General features: G+C 42.8%; 3 protein-coding genes across 8 annotated transcripts in view; 2 read left to right on the forward strand and 1 right to left on the reverse strand.

Annotated features, from left to right (window-relative positions):
- FAM217B (family with sequence similarity 217 member B) overlaps window positions 1-9,192 on the reverse strand; it is a 29,454-nt gene extending 20,262 nt beyond the window's left edge. The window contains exons 1-4 of one of the 6 annotated variants that reach the window (XR_004052647.1): window positions 9,030-9,192; window positions 7,257-7,371; window positions 7,053-7,138; window positions 4,439-5,627 (exon numbers count right to left, since the gene is read on the reverse strand). Coding sequence is in view for 2 of the 6 variants with exons in the window: in XM_030914632.1 (XP_030770492.1) it covers window positions 4,472-5,643; window positions 7,053-7,074 (1,194 nt within the window). In the remaining 4 variants the exon portion in view is untranslated. Of the gene's footprint in view, window positions 1-913; window positions 5,644-7,052; window positions 7,139-7,251; window positions 7,372-9,029 lie in introns of those variants that run through there. The other 5 variants (XR_004052645.1, XR_004052648.1, XR_004052646.1 and 2 more) reach the window with 5 other exon arrangements.
- A 39-nt stretch (window positions 9,193-9,231) lies between these two features.
- PPP1R3D (protein phosphatase 1 regulatory subunit 3D) lies at window positions 9,232-12,924 on the forward strand. Its single transcript, XM_030914633.1, has one exon. The coding sequence runs from the start codon at window positions 9,638-9,640 to the stop codon at window positions 10,535-10,537; it is 900 nt and encodes a 299-aa protein (XP_030770493.1). The 5' UTR covers window positions 9,232-9,637; the 3' UTR covers window positions 10,538-12,924.
- A 3,002-nt stretch (window positions 12,925-15,926) lies between these two features.
- Window positions 15,927-16,164, forward strand: part of SYCP2 (synaptonemal complex protein 2) — a 69,947-nt gene continuing 69,709 nt past the window's right edge. Inside the window, exon 1 of the mRNA XM_010365170.2 lies at window positions 15,927-16,011. The gene's annotated coding sequence lies outside the window, so the exon portion shown is untranslated. The remainder of the gene's footprint in view (window positions 16,012-16,164) is intronic.

Genomic DNA, 16,164 nt, shown 5'->3' on the forward strand with positions numbered 1-16,164 from the left:
ATCAAAGAGAATCCTCCACAGCACGTAACTGCACATAATAAACCACTGTATTCTCTGATGGCAGAGTGAAGTTAAATAAAGAACATGCTTTGGGCCTGAAGTCAAAAAGTCTTTTTCTCTCCACTTCTTTTTGATTCCAGTAAAAACCTTTTTATTTGACTAGAAGGCACTCAGGCCAAATTCTCTGCTATCTGAAAAGGTTTAGTCGCCACCTTGTGGATAATAAAACAACAACATCCCCAAATAATACATTTTCTGTACAAAAAAACAAAATTTTAAACCTCCAGCATGGTTTTCAAAACATATCCAAAAACTTACTTTTTAAGCCACTGAACATTACTGCCACAATTTGGTAGACTCAAAAGAATGCACCCTATTGTCAGAGTGAAGTTAGAAGAGCAATGGGCCTTTCAGAATGTTTGCAGCCGGAGCTGCTCAAAACTGCCATCTCCTAACCAGGCCACTTCCTTGAAAGAGACCTTACTCATTTCCGGATATGTACATAAAGATGCAAGTTCATTACATCACAGGTTACCTTAATTTATGCTTACTGTATTTGCATCCTGCTCCCCTAATTAATCCTCAACACTTTTTGTGGGGTAATAAGTGGAAGAGCGACTCAAGAAATGTACTGCAATGCCTCTCAAATATAAAGTTAAATATGTGTTATTTGTTTGCTTTAAAATCTCATTTAAGCTAGGGCAATTAGATTTATGACTATCCCAGTTTTAATTCCATATATATTTATGTTAACCTGTGCTTTGGCCACCCATGTCGCTTAGTGTTAAGACAGGAGTTGGAACAGCATTTCATCCTGGGCAATTCTTTTAAATAACCAGGGAGAAAATAAAGGCAAGCTTCATAAGAGAACTGCATGAAAAGCAAAACAAAACAATACCAGAAAAATCCAGACAATATTTTTCTGCTGTTTAATTGATCTCAAGGAAGGAGAAATTCAAGTCCACAAAAACTTACATGAATTCTGTTTATCACATACAAAACTAAACAGACAATATAACAGCAAATAACAAACATGCTGACTATTTTCAGGCGATTTTGAATGGTGTCCTGTACATGTACATATATAAATAATAAATACTGCTTCTGAATTACCTTAAAATACAGTACCACCAAGAGTTTTACATTTCTCTGTGACTACTCAGTAAATGAGCATAAAGGAATGAGGAAGTAGACAATATCCATATCAGATAAAGTAGAAAGTCTTATGCCCTTCTGAAAAGCAACACAATAGGCCCAAGAACAACTACAGACCATTTTCCTTTTAGCTAGTAGGTATATGGCAAGACCAATGATACTCTCTTCCCCATCCTTTTTCTCACAGGGTATGAAGTCTACCCTATTCAAGTTAGTTACAAGTCTTCAGCCCATTTAGTCATTTAAGTTGAGAAAGTCTAAACCTAAATAATCACAGCAAATACTGCAAATACTGATATCTTTTTAGTCCATTTTTGTACTTTTTTACATTTTTTCCATTAGATAATTCTAAGCCTGATTTTTTTTTTTTTCTGGTTCTTTAAAAAAAAAAAACAAAAAAACTTGGCTTGTTTTAATTGGTTTAAATGCAGGGTATATGTAAACAACTCCCCAGAAATGAGAGGCACTTCTTGGAAATACAATGACCCATGTCACTAGACTAGCAAAACACTCAGTGCTTTTGATTTGATGAACTGAATGAGTTCATGATTCAACTTTCCAATGTTGTCTACTTGAAAAATAGCAAGATTCTTATCTGCAGCATTTAGTGCATTAAGATGTATTAGATAGGTGTATCAGATATCATAAAATTAAAATTGTGCTTATGTTAATTCTGTAATAGACCTAACTTTAAAACACTTCATGTTATTTACTAGGAGCTATGATCTAGTTGTGATAATATTGGTTAAAATAGTCAATCTGAGGCAGAAAGTAAACAAGCAAAGTCACTTTTGCAGGCTTTTAAAACCGTTTAACACATGAAATTCTGACTATTCCCCAGATTATTAAACCAGCTTCAATTTAAAAAGATGAGAAATTTAGAAGTATGAGGCATTACTTCTAAATTTCTTTTTTTTGAAATGGAGTTTCGCTCTTGTTGCCCAGGCTGGAGTGCAATGGCACGATCTTAGCTCACCACAACATCTGCCACCCGGGGTCAAGTGATTCTCCTGCCTTAGCCTCCCGAGTAGCTGGGATTACAGGCAAGTGCCACCATGCCTGGCTAATTTTGTATTTTTAGTAGAGATGGGGTTTCTCCATGTTGGTCAGGCTAGTCTCGAACTCCCGACCTCAAGTGATCCACCCGCCTTGGCCTCCCAAAGTGCTGGGATTACAGCCATGAGCCACCATGCCCAGCCACCTCTAAATTTCTTAATCATGATTGTCTTCAGCTCAGACATAAACAAGGCAAGTAGAATTACTAATAAATCACTTTACCCCCAACCATTCAAGGTCTCTAAGAGCATGCACATGGATACATTACAGAGAAAGGCAGCAACTCAGCATAAACCCTTTAGTATTAATATAAGGAGTATATATACATATACACTTATGTATAGAATATCATGCTTTTGAATATCTATTGGCCATGAAACTTCACAGAGAGCTGCATAAAAATCTAGCAGAGAAAGGATCATAAGTGAAATGCCAGCCATGGATAACACAATAATCTGTGCTCACAAAATAGGGCAGGCAAGGAACACACAGACATCACTCAGGAACTACACGAAAACTAAGAGTAGTGATGTTTTCCAAATATAAAACACATACTAAGTACAAATGTTATAGTATATTTGAGGACTACAGAAGTAATGCTTACTATATGTACATCTTTTGTTCACATAAAAAGCTTAAAGTAAGATCTGAGTGTAAAAGTAAGCTTTCTCCAGTAGGATGGTGTGAGAGGGAAAGAATGTAAGAAGGAACTTGTACAAGTCTGAAAATTAAGTCCTAAAAGAAAAAGCCCCCCATAAAACATTTTACGTCATTTGGTATGATTACAATCAGATTTTGAAAGAACTTAAAATGTAACCTTTGCACATTGCTTTTTATAATTATATACATATAACTATAGCTACATAATCTTTATGCTGTTTTTGATATTTTTTCAGACATTTACTGCTGTCCGAAAAGTTTACAAGCCATTATATATTCCCAAATGAAAAATGCCAAGTTTTTCATTTGCCCCAAAGGTGAAAAAATTGAAACCTCTACGTCAAAAACAAATACAATAATTGTTTAAAGGGATAAAATCAACTATAATGACATGGGCAGTATTAAAATACACTGCACAAATATAAACAGAAACCTCACAGCACAACTATAGGGACAAGATGTTATTCAACTGCAGTCAAATAAGAAGGGTTAGAGAGAGTCGGGAAGCCTGAAGACCAGATAAGGGAGTTTAGAATTCATTCAGCAACCTTATTCATATTCTACTCTCCACCCCTCACCCCAAGCAAAATAATAAAATCCTGCTCTTGCAAAATGAAACGGATCATTATTTTTGACTAAGGAGCACAGGGTGAGGAACCCAAATCCATAACTTTGTAACTATTACATTGAACGTAGGTCCATATGTTTTGATCCTTTTATGGCCCTTCCTTTACAAATTGCTAAGAGTCATTTCCCTGTGGTGCCTCTCTGGAGAAGCCTTACATGTCAGCAATTCCAGAGTGTCAAATATTTCATTCTTAGCCCCACCAAACAGCAGTAATCATGCTAAGCCCATTGACTTTGGAAAATTCTGCAAATTATTTTAACCTCAGTTCGGAGAACTCAAAACTGGGTTTTACTACCACCTCTAAGTTTAAAATGCCACCCTCACCAAAAAAAAAAAAAAAAGTCGGAGAAAATGTATTAAAGTACTAGATTCCACTGTCTCTAAAGAGCAACCAGCTTAGTGATAAATGACTACTCAAAATACAAACTCACTACTCCCTGACTTGAGGAAGAACTAAAGCTTCTCCTAAGGGTAAAATGAACAGAAATTTTGCTTGAGGAGTTTATAAAAAAGTAAGAGAGGGAGTGGGCGAGAAGGGCCTTATTTTAAACATTTAGGATTCCACACCATTTGAAACAGTCTGTACTCTTTTATATACTTATGTGCATGTGAAAATGGAGAGATAACACCACTATCTGCTCTACACAGGCTGGCTACTGTAGCTGAGGTTTCACTGATACTTTCCCTGGAGAGGTGCCATTTTATTCCTTTATATGGCACATGTTTTAGGTAATTTTTATCTAAAGGGCTCTCATTTGCCTAAGACTGACAATACAAAGAAAGGCTTATTGAAAGACACCTCTCTTTGAAAATATCCCCACTAGGGGTTGAAATAAAGGTGGACAAAAGTGCCAATCAACTACTTGAATGTCAGTAATTGTAAAATTCCTTAAAATTCACAGTATTTTTACTTCTGGAAGAACTCTAATATTGAGGTACCTGCAGGTCTTGGCCATTCATCACTGTAGGTATTTATTTTAGTTTATATGTGTTTTGCTTTACTCCATTTGTTTTCAGTTTTTTCTCACTCGATACAGTGGCATGACCACAGCTCTCTGCCTTTCCCTTTTTCCTAGGATGTGCATGTGCTTGTGTTTTGGAGGCTTTACAGGAATCTGCTGAGTCCAGAATCACAGCTGCCTGTTTGGGAATTCGAATGTTACCGTTGGTTTCCACCTTAGAGCTGCTTTCACTGAGGGACAGATCCCAATGTTGCAGCTTCGTACTCTTACTGGATTTCTTTTTCTTTTCTTCTGTCCTCATTTCAAGGGTTTGCCTCTGAGAACAAAACCTGGTACCACCAAGCACATCAATGGGTTTGGGGGCACTCTCAAATGCATAATGTGATGGATGGATTTCTTCATGGTGAAAAGCTTTCTTTCGGGAAGGGCCTGACTTTGAAGCCCCTTCCTGGTGAGGTAGTGGCTTGGACAGAGCACTAGCAATTAGCTTACTTCTCCCAGGGCTTTTCAGTGCCCCTGAGGTCCCAGGGGCAGTGAGGGGCCTTGCTTTGGCCCCCTTTGCTTTTTCACACTGTACAGTCTGGACCTGCAGCCACTCAAGCTGAATAAGTCTATCAATATACTTCCCAAGAAGTCCTCCCACTCGGGGCACAGCTTCCATTTTGTTCTCTGCGTTCAGAAGCAGGGCCATATCTCGTAAGTCCCAGGAGCTGAAAGGGGGTGGAAGGAAATCAGGATAATAGTACTCAGGCTTTGTATGGCCCTGACCAGGGTGAAGATCAAAGTAAACTGGATCAATTTCTTCAGCTCGAAGATTGAGATCTGGAGGTGTGAGAGGAGAAGGAGGAATGGGAATTCTTTCCGAATCAGAGAGATCACTTGCACTGTCCTCATCAGCATCCTCTTTAATAATTTTCATTGACTGAAAATCAAGGAACAATTTATTCCCTGAGGCCCCCTGACACCTGGAACCGAGTGGATTCCTTTTGCGTCTTGCTTCCGGGGCAATGCTGGCTTTAAGTTTTTCTTCAGCTGGCTGGGTGACAGCTGTGAGGCTGCTCCTCAGCTGAGAAGCAGCATGGGGTACTTGGGATTTACTCTGCCTTTTTCCTGAAGAATTCTTTGAATGTTGCATTTTACTCCAAGATGGGCCAGCATTCATATTGCTATGAGAAAACAAAACTGCACTTCTTACCACATATGACAAAAAATGGTCTGGCTATAATTAAACAAACAAAAATTATCTTCCAGTTGTACTTTTTTGTCTCAGCTATTACTAGGCATTAGGAAATGTCAGCTTCCAAACTCCTTACAGCATAATTTTACAGAACATTTTTCCATATAATACTCTATTTGAGAAACATTATATAATGCATGTGACAAAAGAGAACGCACAGTTTCCATTTTATATCAAATACTAGCATTTAGGAAAAACATTTCTCAAAGTGCTTGTTTCATACTTTTAATGCAATCGTGTGTACTTTAAAAAAAACATTAGTTTGGAAAAAAATCAGTCGTAGACTCTGGAATTGTTACAATCAAAAGCATTTAATAACATTCAGAAGTAAAAACAATTTTATTTTATATACCTATTTTAAATTAAGTATAAATATGATACAACATGCAAGTTTTGCAGTTTAATCACTCCTGATTAGTGGTGATTCTGAGCTGAGGGAAATTTTAATATATAAAAGTATTACATATACAAACCTATACCTTAAATCAAAAGCTTGTTAAAATGTTTTCAAACAGAAAACAAATTTGGGAAAATTGTGTCTAAAGAGCAGAAATAAAATCATATGGTGCCTTGTAACACATATGAATGAAAACACAGGGTCTTAGTGCTACCTTGTGAATAGCAGGTAAAGGGAATAATGAATATTGTGTGCATTATGAGTATAGCAACTAATTCTCTCTGGCATAATTTATTCTGAGGCCGAATCTCACATCGGGGTTGAAAATATCCTCTTTTCAATTTATTTACCAAGAACGTGTCATTTAAGATTAATAATACTTCTCTGTAATATAAGTCACATAGAATGAACAGAAATGGGTGGTAAACATGCTTTCTGGAAACCTCAGAGGTTCATTTGCCCAGTGGTTTCAAATAAGCTAAGCAACTATTTGAATACATGCTACACTTTAATAAATATGGAGGATATTAAATCATTGCCAATAGTACAATATGTGCTCAATAAATGTTGAATAAATGAATGAAAAAATGAAGGAATCTCCATTATTCAGAATTCATAACACTGTTAAAACATTTTGTTTCTGCTTGTCAGTATGCATCCATAAAAATTAATTATTGTCCATATCCTTTTATATAAAAGGAAACTAACATAGAAAAGCATTAAAGGACTTAGTCAAAATTATACTTCTGCTAACAACTGCCAGAATTATGACCACTGGAATCCTTATCCACTATTATGCTTAAACCACTTTTCCACTCATTTCTGCTAGAAAAAAATATATAAATGTATATTTCTTATCTATAGACTTACTTTTTTTCCCCACTCCACATATTCAATCTGGACAACAGAGATAATGAGCCTTTTGCAAGATAAAACAATTATACTAAAACTATTTACCTGCTTTTCTGATGAGATTCATTCACCCTATTCCTCTTCTTGAAAAAATCACATGGCTGATCATCATATAGGGTTTGACGGACTGTCTAAAAAACAGGGATGCAGTAATAAATACTGTGAACATGTACACAAGAAACCAGCAAGCAAACAGACAAAAATCCCAGAATAAATCTAAGTAAGATTTTTCTTCTAAATTTACATTACTTTTCCTGTAGTGCTCAAAATATTCTTGCTCAATCTGCTGGAAGATGATGACAGCTGCTGGGGAGGTGACTTCTTTATTCTTCTTATATTTGGAAAGGTCTCCTCACCACCGGAACTAGAAGCAACAGAATATTGTCAGTAACTACTGATTGCAAATGGTCCTAACAGCAGTATTGGTTGGTTTTTCACTTGTTTGTTTTTAATCCTTGTATAATATTGAAATGTTAGGGCTGTGATCATGCAGTGGTTGAGTTGTGCAATACTGGGGGGGAGACATTGTCTTATGCTTACAGCTTTTCTGTTTGTTACAGTAGGTACCAGAGACAGGACCACAGGGTCACACTACTATAAATACTGTGAGTGGATTCCATCTCTCTCTCTCTCTCTCCTTATTCACACACAGGTATAATCTTCCCTGGAAATACCATGTTGAAGAAATTTGGAAGGCCAATAAGGTCAGGTCTTATTCCAGTGTTCAATCATTGTATTGCCCAATCATTCATTCATTCAACAAATAATTACAGGAGTACCCAGAAAAATGGCAGTGATTATGCATGTCCCTGTTCTGAAGGAGCTTAAACTCTAGGAGGAATGTTCCCATTCCGTTTTTCGGCCTTCTCTATCACATCAATCCATTATAAGATTTTCCATATATTCATACATATTACATATTATATATTATCTCTTTGTGAAACATTGTTGACCCATACCACATATTGCTGTTATTCCCCTCTCATTTTGAGGGGCCTATTAAAAGTGCACTGAATGGAAATTGGATACTTCTCTTTCCCATGTCACCTGTCTCTGTAAAATAAGAGATGTGATTACAGAAGATTTTTATTTTCTTCCTGAAACTTTCCGGTATCTTTTCCACAATAATCATGTAAGCCTTTTTAGTTAGCTTACATCCAATGATAAATAAAATCACTCTCTCACATTTAATGAATTATACCACAATCAACAGCCTTCACTCATTTTAGACGTAGAAAATGTTCTTGAATCAACCCCCTTTCATTAGTCTGGTGTTTTTCTGCTTTGTCCCTCTGGACAGTAAAAAGGAACCTTCTTAATGGAATGCCTTGCCCCAAACTGCTCTCTGGAAAGTGCACTTGCATTTTTTCCACTTCATTTCACCTGGTAAGCTTTACACCAAAGGCTGTGGGATTTTGTGCTCAAAGCTCCCGGGTGAGAGACACGAATGCTTGCAGGGTGCTAAAGAGGCAGAAAACAAGCTCCAGGCCTTGTTCGTGTTTCTGGCTTGCTTGGAAACAAAGCTAAAAGATTTGTTTTGGATATTCTGGCTACAAATATGCTTCCCAAGCGCAGAGGCTGATTAGGGGCAGCTGCAGAAGTCATCACCGAGTAATAACTCTTGTTCCCCTGTCTTCCTCTCTGGCGCTGAGTCCAGGAAGACAACAGCAGCACCTCCCCTCCCCACCCTCAAGGGAATCTGCTGGCCATTTGGTGCGGCAAAGCATTCTGGGTGATGTGGACATGACGCTGCTCCTCTACGCAGCGAGGTTCCCTCGGTTTGGCCAAGGGTCCAGGTTGCAGTGAACCTGTCCAAAGTGTAGGTAGGCTGGCCTGGATGTTTAAAATTAGCCTGCGACCATATCCCGGCAAGGCCGGTTTTTGCACCACCACTCCTCCCATTCACAACCCAGAAATCTAAGGACACGCAGCATGCATTTTCCTTGTCCTCCGTCTGTGCAGACAAAGTCTACAATCGATAGGCTCGCAGTCCAGGCAGACGTAAACAGAAATTGATCAGACCTGTTTCGCGACTGCAGCGGACACGTGACGAGGCTGCCAGCCTTCCTTCCTCTCCGGCGCCCGCGCGGGGAGGCCCGGCTGCGGCGCGCTGCGGCAGGGGAGCTGGAGGCGGCGGCGCGCAGCTCAGCGGAGCTCCCGGGCTGAGCTGGGGCAGGCGGGGGCCCGCCTGCAGGCGGCGTCACGAGGGGCGGGGCGGAGGCTCGCTAGGAAGTTGCACCCGGTCAAGTTGCAGCCTTGTAAGTAACGCCGCGGACCGGGAACGTGGGAGGGGCCACTCCCGGAACGCAGCCTTCTTGTAAGAACCTCCAAGAAAGCAAGAAAAAAAACAGAGGCGCTACCCTGCGCTCCCGGGAGGCCTCTGAAAGCTTCAACTAAAGCAGCACTCCCCTCTCTTACAATTTCTTTAACTGCAAGAAGCGGAGGACCTGGACACGGACTCGAGGGGCAAGGTGGCGAACCAAGGGTAGGGCGTACCGGGCCCGAGAGGTCTCCCGCAGGTTGCAGATACGGAGAACTCTCAGCGGCTTCTGAGCACGGAGGGAGCTGTCGCGGGGTCGGGAGGCCGTCCCTCATCCCTGTCTCCCCATCTTCCGACGGCCGGCGGGACCATGTCCAGAGGCCCGAGCTCCGCGGTCCTGCCCAGCGCCCTGGGATCCCGGAAGCTCACCCCCCGGAGCCTCAGCTGCTTGTCGGACCTGGACGGCGGCGTGGCCCTGGAGCCCCGGCCCTGTAGACCCCCGGGGAGCCCGGGCCGCGCGCCGCCGCCAGCGCCAGCGCCGTCCGGCTGCGACCCCCGCCTGCGGCCCATCATCCTGCGGCGGGCGCGCTCACTGCCCAGCTCCCCCGAGCGCCGCCAGAAGGCCGCGGGCGCGCCGGGCGCTGCATGTCGGCCGGGCTGCAGCCGGCAGCTCCGCGTGCGCTTCGCCGACGCCCTGGGCTTGGAGCTGGCGCAAGTCAAGGTGTTCAACGCGGGAGATGACCCGTCGGTGCCGCTGCACGTGCTGTCGCGGCTCGCCATCAACTCTGACCTGTGCTGCAGCAGCCAGGACCTAGAGTTCATCCTGCAGTGCCTGGTGCCCGATTTCCCGCCGCCCGTCGAGGCCGCCGACTTTGGCGAGCGCCTGCAGCGCCAGCTTGTGTGCCTGGAGCGTGTCACTTGCTCGGACCTTGGCATCAGCGGTACGGTGCGCGTGTGCAACGTGGCCTTCGAGAAGCAGGTGGCTGTGCGCTACACTTTCTCAGGCTGGCGCAGTACCCACGAGGCGGTGGCGCGGTGGCGCGGGCCCGCAGGCCCCGAGGGCAAGGAGGACGTCTTCACCTTCGGCTTCCCAGTGCCACCCTTCCTGCTGGAGCTCGGCTCCCGCGTGCACTTCGCGGTGCGCTACCGAGTGGCGGGTACCGAGTACTGGGACAACAACGACCGCCGAGACTACAGCCTCACGTGTCGCAACCACGCGCTTCACATGCCTCGCGGGGAGTGCGAAGAGAGCTGGATCCACTTCATCTGAGTCACGCGAGGACCGGCCACGTGGAGCCTCCACACCTAAGCTGCGCCTCCTGTCATTTCCCTGCTGGGCTCTCACATCTATCCGGTTGTTCTTCACCACTCTGCAAGTCCTCTGACCTAATTTTCTGTGACAAGGTCCCCTGGCAGCGGCCCATCCTGTCTTCTACTTGAAACGTCTGAGTCACTTGGTCTAAAAAGTAGCCTCAGGTGGCCAGAAGGCCGAGTTGTGTAATGAGTTGGGGCAGGGTGGTGGGGTAGGTGCATGGGAGGGTGGGCCCTCTGGGGAGGCCCAAGCAGCTTGTTTTGCAAAGGCCCAAGTTCTCCTGCTAGGAAAAGCTTTTGCATGTGCCCTGAATGTGTCTCTGTAAACATAGCTGTTAGTTATTATTGTGATGTTGGGACCGTTAGCCCATAGCGGATGCCTCCTCAGGAATATTCTCGATTTAATAAGCTAAAAAAAAAAAAGTTCTGTTGTGTGTTTGTGCCCACAGTAAACAGAATGTACAGTGTGACCCACATCATGGTCCCTCCAGGCATTCCTGCCCCAGGACAAGGAAAACCTGAGACCACATCTGATTGCCAATGGCTGTCTTCTAACCGTGGGAAACTATTAATAGGCAAGAAATTTCTGCTTTATCAGTCATCACACAACCATTCCTGGGCATTGAGACTGTCCTGGTTAGGCTGTGTGTCTCCTACTTCAACAGCTAGGGAGGAGGGAAAAGCTTCAAACTTTTAAACTAGCAAAACAGTTATTTCTCTACATTCACAATTCTGATTTCATGTTATTTCTCTGTACATGTTTGATCATTATCAGGCCATTCTGTTTAAGTTTTAACCTTCCTAAATATTTTAAGAAATCTTGCCTCAGTTGTTTCAGTTTTCAGGTGACTAGAGAATTTCAGGCAACAGTGCCCTTTGCAATTACCTTTTTGATGATTATGGTGACTTTTTATTTCTTGTTAAGCATCAGATGTCAGCATTCATCTTTTGGGAGTCCAGTTACAAGGTGGAACTAGAAGGTGTTTTCAGCAATAGCCAGAGCACTGGAGGAAAAATAATTGACAAATACTTATACTTTTAAATTGTTTAGAGCTGTATTTACATACATCATGTTTTATCAGGTACCCACCAACTTTATATTTTGTGCCTTCAGATAGAGTTTCTAACATTTTCTAGTTTGTCAGTTTTAAAATATTAAATTCTTTTATGTTTTTAAACCATCAACCAATAAGTCAAGACCACTGTCCCCTGCTGAATTAGGCAATCGCTTAAAACTCCAGAGAACTCCAGGCTGAGGAGTTCTTTTGGTGCTCAACAGTGGTCTGACAACAGGTGCTAGAATTAAGGTGTAGGGGGAAAAAAAAAGCCAAGAAGGACAAGATCTCCAATTTCTGAAGTTTGTTTATGATACAGTTGAAACAAGTCTGATCAATTTTATACCTGTCACCAGGAAATTAACTCTAAATTTTTGAATGCTTGTTGGCATCTGTCAAGTCAATACTGAAAGGATGCATTTCGGCTTTTAATCAGTTGGTTCTGATCATTGCAACCTCTGTGCTCTTATAATTCAAAGAACAGGGATGGCTTTCTTTTGGTATCTTTTGATCTAAGAACACTGAATTTTGACTTAAAATATTGTGACTAAATTGCACAATCTCTGGCTATTAGCACTGTTCAACTACATTGACATGCAAGAGAGAGAGAAGCCTGGTTACATTTCCTGCTATTTAACAAACGGTCCAATTAGGTCAGCAAGCCTGTTAGGGCCTTGGCTGCTATGCCCCTGGTCCCCCAACAGAGAGCAAGACAATTGTCCGGAGAATGTAGGTATGAGTTAAGAGCTGCCAGATTTATTTTATTTAAAGTCATGTAGAGAATCTCATAATCTATGTGAAAGTCACTTGCCAAAAAGGTTCTGGTCATGAAATATCAAGTAAATGTTACATATTTAATATAAGTGAACCTCCTTGTGCCTTTTAAAAACTATCAACATTATGAAATTTAAAAGCTTAAATGTATTTGCCTAGTTGATAAAGAAGCTGTGGAACAGCTGAAGGAGAACTTTCAGACCCTAAAACAGTTATACTGCTTAGATGGTAAAATTTTCTAGTGGACTGTGCAATTGCTGGGTTGTCTCCCCAAACATATTTTAATACGTTATTTAAAATGATTTTACCCAAGCCTAAATATTAAAGTATATATGCAAAAGTAGCTGTGAGCCATTCTATTATGCTGGAGTACATTTTTCTTGTGGCCTAATTACAGAAAACCAAGCTTTAGAAACTTCTTGTTTAAATCATTTCACATGCAAGTCTTATCCTTTCTACAACACTGATAAATGTAGAGCCTTGGCAAAAATTAAATAAATTTTGTCATTGTGCCTCAGCTTCAGTAGCAGAGTTGTTGCATATGTCTTTGAGAAAAGGAAATACAATTTTATATGCCAGGTCAGCATGAGACATGAAATAAGCTCTAGAGGAATACAGGGAATGTGATCATTAATGTGCTTCTCTTGCAACAGTTAATGACACTCTGTAGGCAGCAATGAGTGTGTGTCTGCCTTCCTTCCAGATCATGACCCTCACCTAAGTACAAAGTCTTGCACATGGGGGAAGAAAACTTACTTTTATTTTGTCTTGCCTTATTTGCTTGGCCACAGTGCTAAGTGCTTTAAATCTGTGATTTCATTTAATTCTGAATGTTATGCTACCTGGGAGACAATGTCCCCTTTTTCTTAGCTGAAAAGAATAAGGCTCAGAGAGGTTTAAGTACAGCCATAGGCCACATAACATTTCACTCATCAGGGGACTGTATATATGACAGTGGGTCCATGGAATTATACCAGTGTTTTACTGTATCTTTTCTGTGTTTACATACACAAATACCCTTGTGTTACAGTTGTCTACAGTATTCATTACAGTAACATACTGTCCAAGTTTGCAGCCTTGAAGCAATAGACTGTACTATATATATATATACCTGAGGTGTGTAGTACACTATACCCCGTAGGTTTTTGTAAGTAAACGCTAAGATATTCACACAATAGCAAAATTGCTTGAGGAGGACACCTTTCCCAGAATTTACCCCTATCATTAAGCAATGCATAACTGTAATTCACCTAAAGTCCCATAGCTGGTAAGTAACAAATTGAGCATTCAAATCTACTTCAAAGTCAGTGCTCTCTCTACCTGTTATATGACATATAGAATATTCCAAATAAATGCTTGTTGATTCAGAAAGCTGAATTAATTGAAAGCCAAATTTTGATATTTCTCGAGACAAGGTCTTGTCCTGTCACCAACGTTGGAGTGCAATGGTGCAATCATAGCTCACTGCAGCCTCCAGCTCCTGGGCTCAAGCAAAATTCTCCCACCTCAGCCTCTGGCATAGAGTAGCTAGGTGCACAGGCGCATGCCACCACGCCTGGCTAATTTTGTTTTTTGTAGAGATAGGCCCTAGCTATGTTGCCTAGGCTAGTCTCGAATTCCTGGCCTCAAGCAATCCCATCAACTCAGCCTCCCAAAGTGAAGGGATTATAGGTGTGAACCACTGCACAGTTTCCAAATTTTGATTGTAATTGATAAGATTTTTCATGAAACGCCAGTCTAAAACCTAAAAAAAAAAAATTAACAGTAAAATTAGTGATATCCTTTTTTTCTTCCATGTTGTGGTTTACTGATGTTTACTAAATCCGCAGGCTTCCTGAACACATGAAGCAATAAAAAAGGCTCTATCACTTTTCTTCAACTAAAAAGCGGCAAGGTAAAAAATCATCACTATTAATTTTTGAAGTGTATTGGGAAAATTCCTGTATGCAACTCCATCATGAAGGAACTTAAATCTACTGGCAGAAAACTAGGTGTGAAAATAATTATGCAAAATTGTCGGGTCACAATTTTGAAACACTCTACAATCTTCTTACATTTTGTGTTATACATTATTAATACTTAAACGTATGAAGAATTCAAAAGCATTGAAAGCTTTGAACATATAAAATCCCCTCAAATCCCTGCGTACACCTGTGTGCCTTAGATTGCATGTGTAATCTATCAGCTCTGAATTAAAAAACTAAGATATCAAAATTAAGTTCAGCAGGGGTGGTTACAAAGTTGTCAAGAAGCTGGTAATTCTAACTAAGCAGAATATTTAAAACACCTCTGAGAGCTTAATGTGATTTGATCTGCTCTGGTCCACAACTGAGTTTTGAGTCTATTGCCTTGTGTTTATTTTTTTCAGGTGCTTTCCACCTCACATTTAAATCCTAATCCCATATTTTCAAACAATTAGTGCCTTTTAGATAGGAAATTAAAATGTTATTAAAATATAATTTTAATTTTTTGAGGATACCTATAAAAAGTTTAACTACACATACAATTCAACTTTTAAAAATTTATCCGATACAAATGTTGATTAATCCAAAGGTGGTTTGCTGCCGTATTATTTGTAATAGAAGTGCAGCCTCATCAGTGGAGGCTTGAATTCCTCGGATGAAGTTAATCCACATGATTAAATAATTACGAAGCTGTTAAAAAGACCGAGCTGCATCTCAGTGCACGTGGAACAGTTCCCATCTCAGAACGGGAGCACGGGGAAAACACCCAGAAGACTGAACGCCGAACACCGACGCCCTCTGCGAGCCAAGGGGCAAGGGGACCCTTTCCCGGTTGTGCTTGTCTCCAAAGGGCTTGCGTTTTTTTTTTACAGAAGCACCCGCTGGCTGCGTAAGTTAAACGGATATCTTAAATGGAAACGTCTGAAAGAGCCTAGGAATACGCAGTTGGGTACCCAGCTCAGCACCCCGTCCCAGGACCTGCGGTCCCTCCTGCCCTCCGGCACCGGCGCCCAGGCGACCCTGCGTCCCCTGCCGGCAGGAGCCAAGCCTCACCCAGAAGTCGTCTGCCCGGCGCCCTGGTCCCCGAAGCCCTGGTCCCCAGTCTGGCTCGCCTCCGCAGGGCTGGCTGGAGCCCCGGGTCCTAGTGGCTCTGGGGACGCATAGCTCGGGGATGGGCTCCTCCTAGTCTTGCCCGCGCTTCCGTCCCTTCTATCCCTTCCTGCTCGCCTGTCCCGGGGCCAGGGCCCTAGTCAAGGCGGCGCGTCTCCTCGCTGGCGGTGGCGACTCCGCTCGCGGGGCGTTCATCAGGAGAGGGCAGCCAGGGAGGATGTAGGCCGAAGCGCGGGGCCAGCCCGGACCCACTAACCTGAGGGTCCGGCCTGAGCCGCGCCCGCCGCGTCCCCCTTGGCTCAGGCCTCGGGCGATTCCGGCGAGCGTTGGAGGGGCGGGGTTAGCTAGCTAGGCGGCGACGCCGATTGGACGCACTAACGACCGCACCTGGCGGGGATTGGACGGGCGCTTCCCGCCTTCCGCCGGCCGCCTGAGGCGCTGCGGCGGTCCCTGAGGGGCAGAGTTGCGACGCCGGGCGGCATCGGAGGCGACTCCACCGACACTACGCGGAGGCCTCCTTCTGCCGGCAGGTTGAGCAGAGTGTCTGGGTGGGCTTCCCCGACGGCGGGGCACGGAGGGAGGGTGCGGGCTTCCGCTTGGTCTTCCAAGCCGGCAGGCGAGAAGCTTCGGACGGTTGAGGTGGAGCGGTTGTGGAAACTGCCGAGGGGGAGGGGGCGCGGTTC

This window comes from Rhinopithecus roxellana, chromosome 13 (genome assembly GCF_007565055.1).
Source record: "Rhinopithecus roxellana isolate Shanxi Qingling chromosome 13, ASM756505v1, whole genome shotgun sequence".
NCBI classification, from domain to species: Eukaryota; Metazoa; Chordata; class Mammalia; order Primates; family Cercopithecidae; genus Rhinopithecus; species Rhinopithecus roxellana.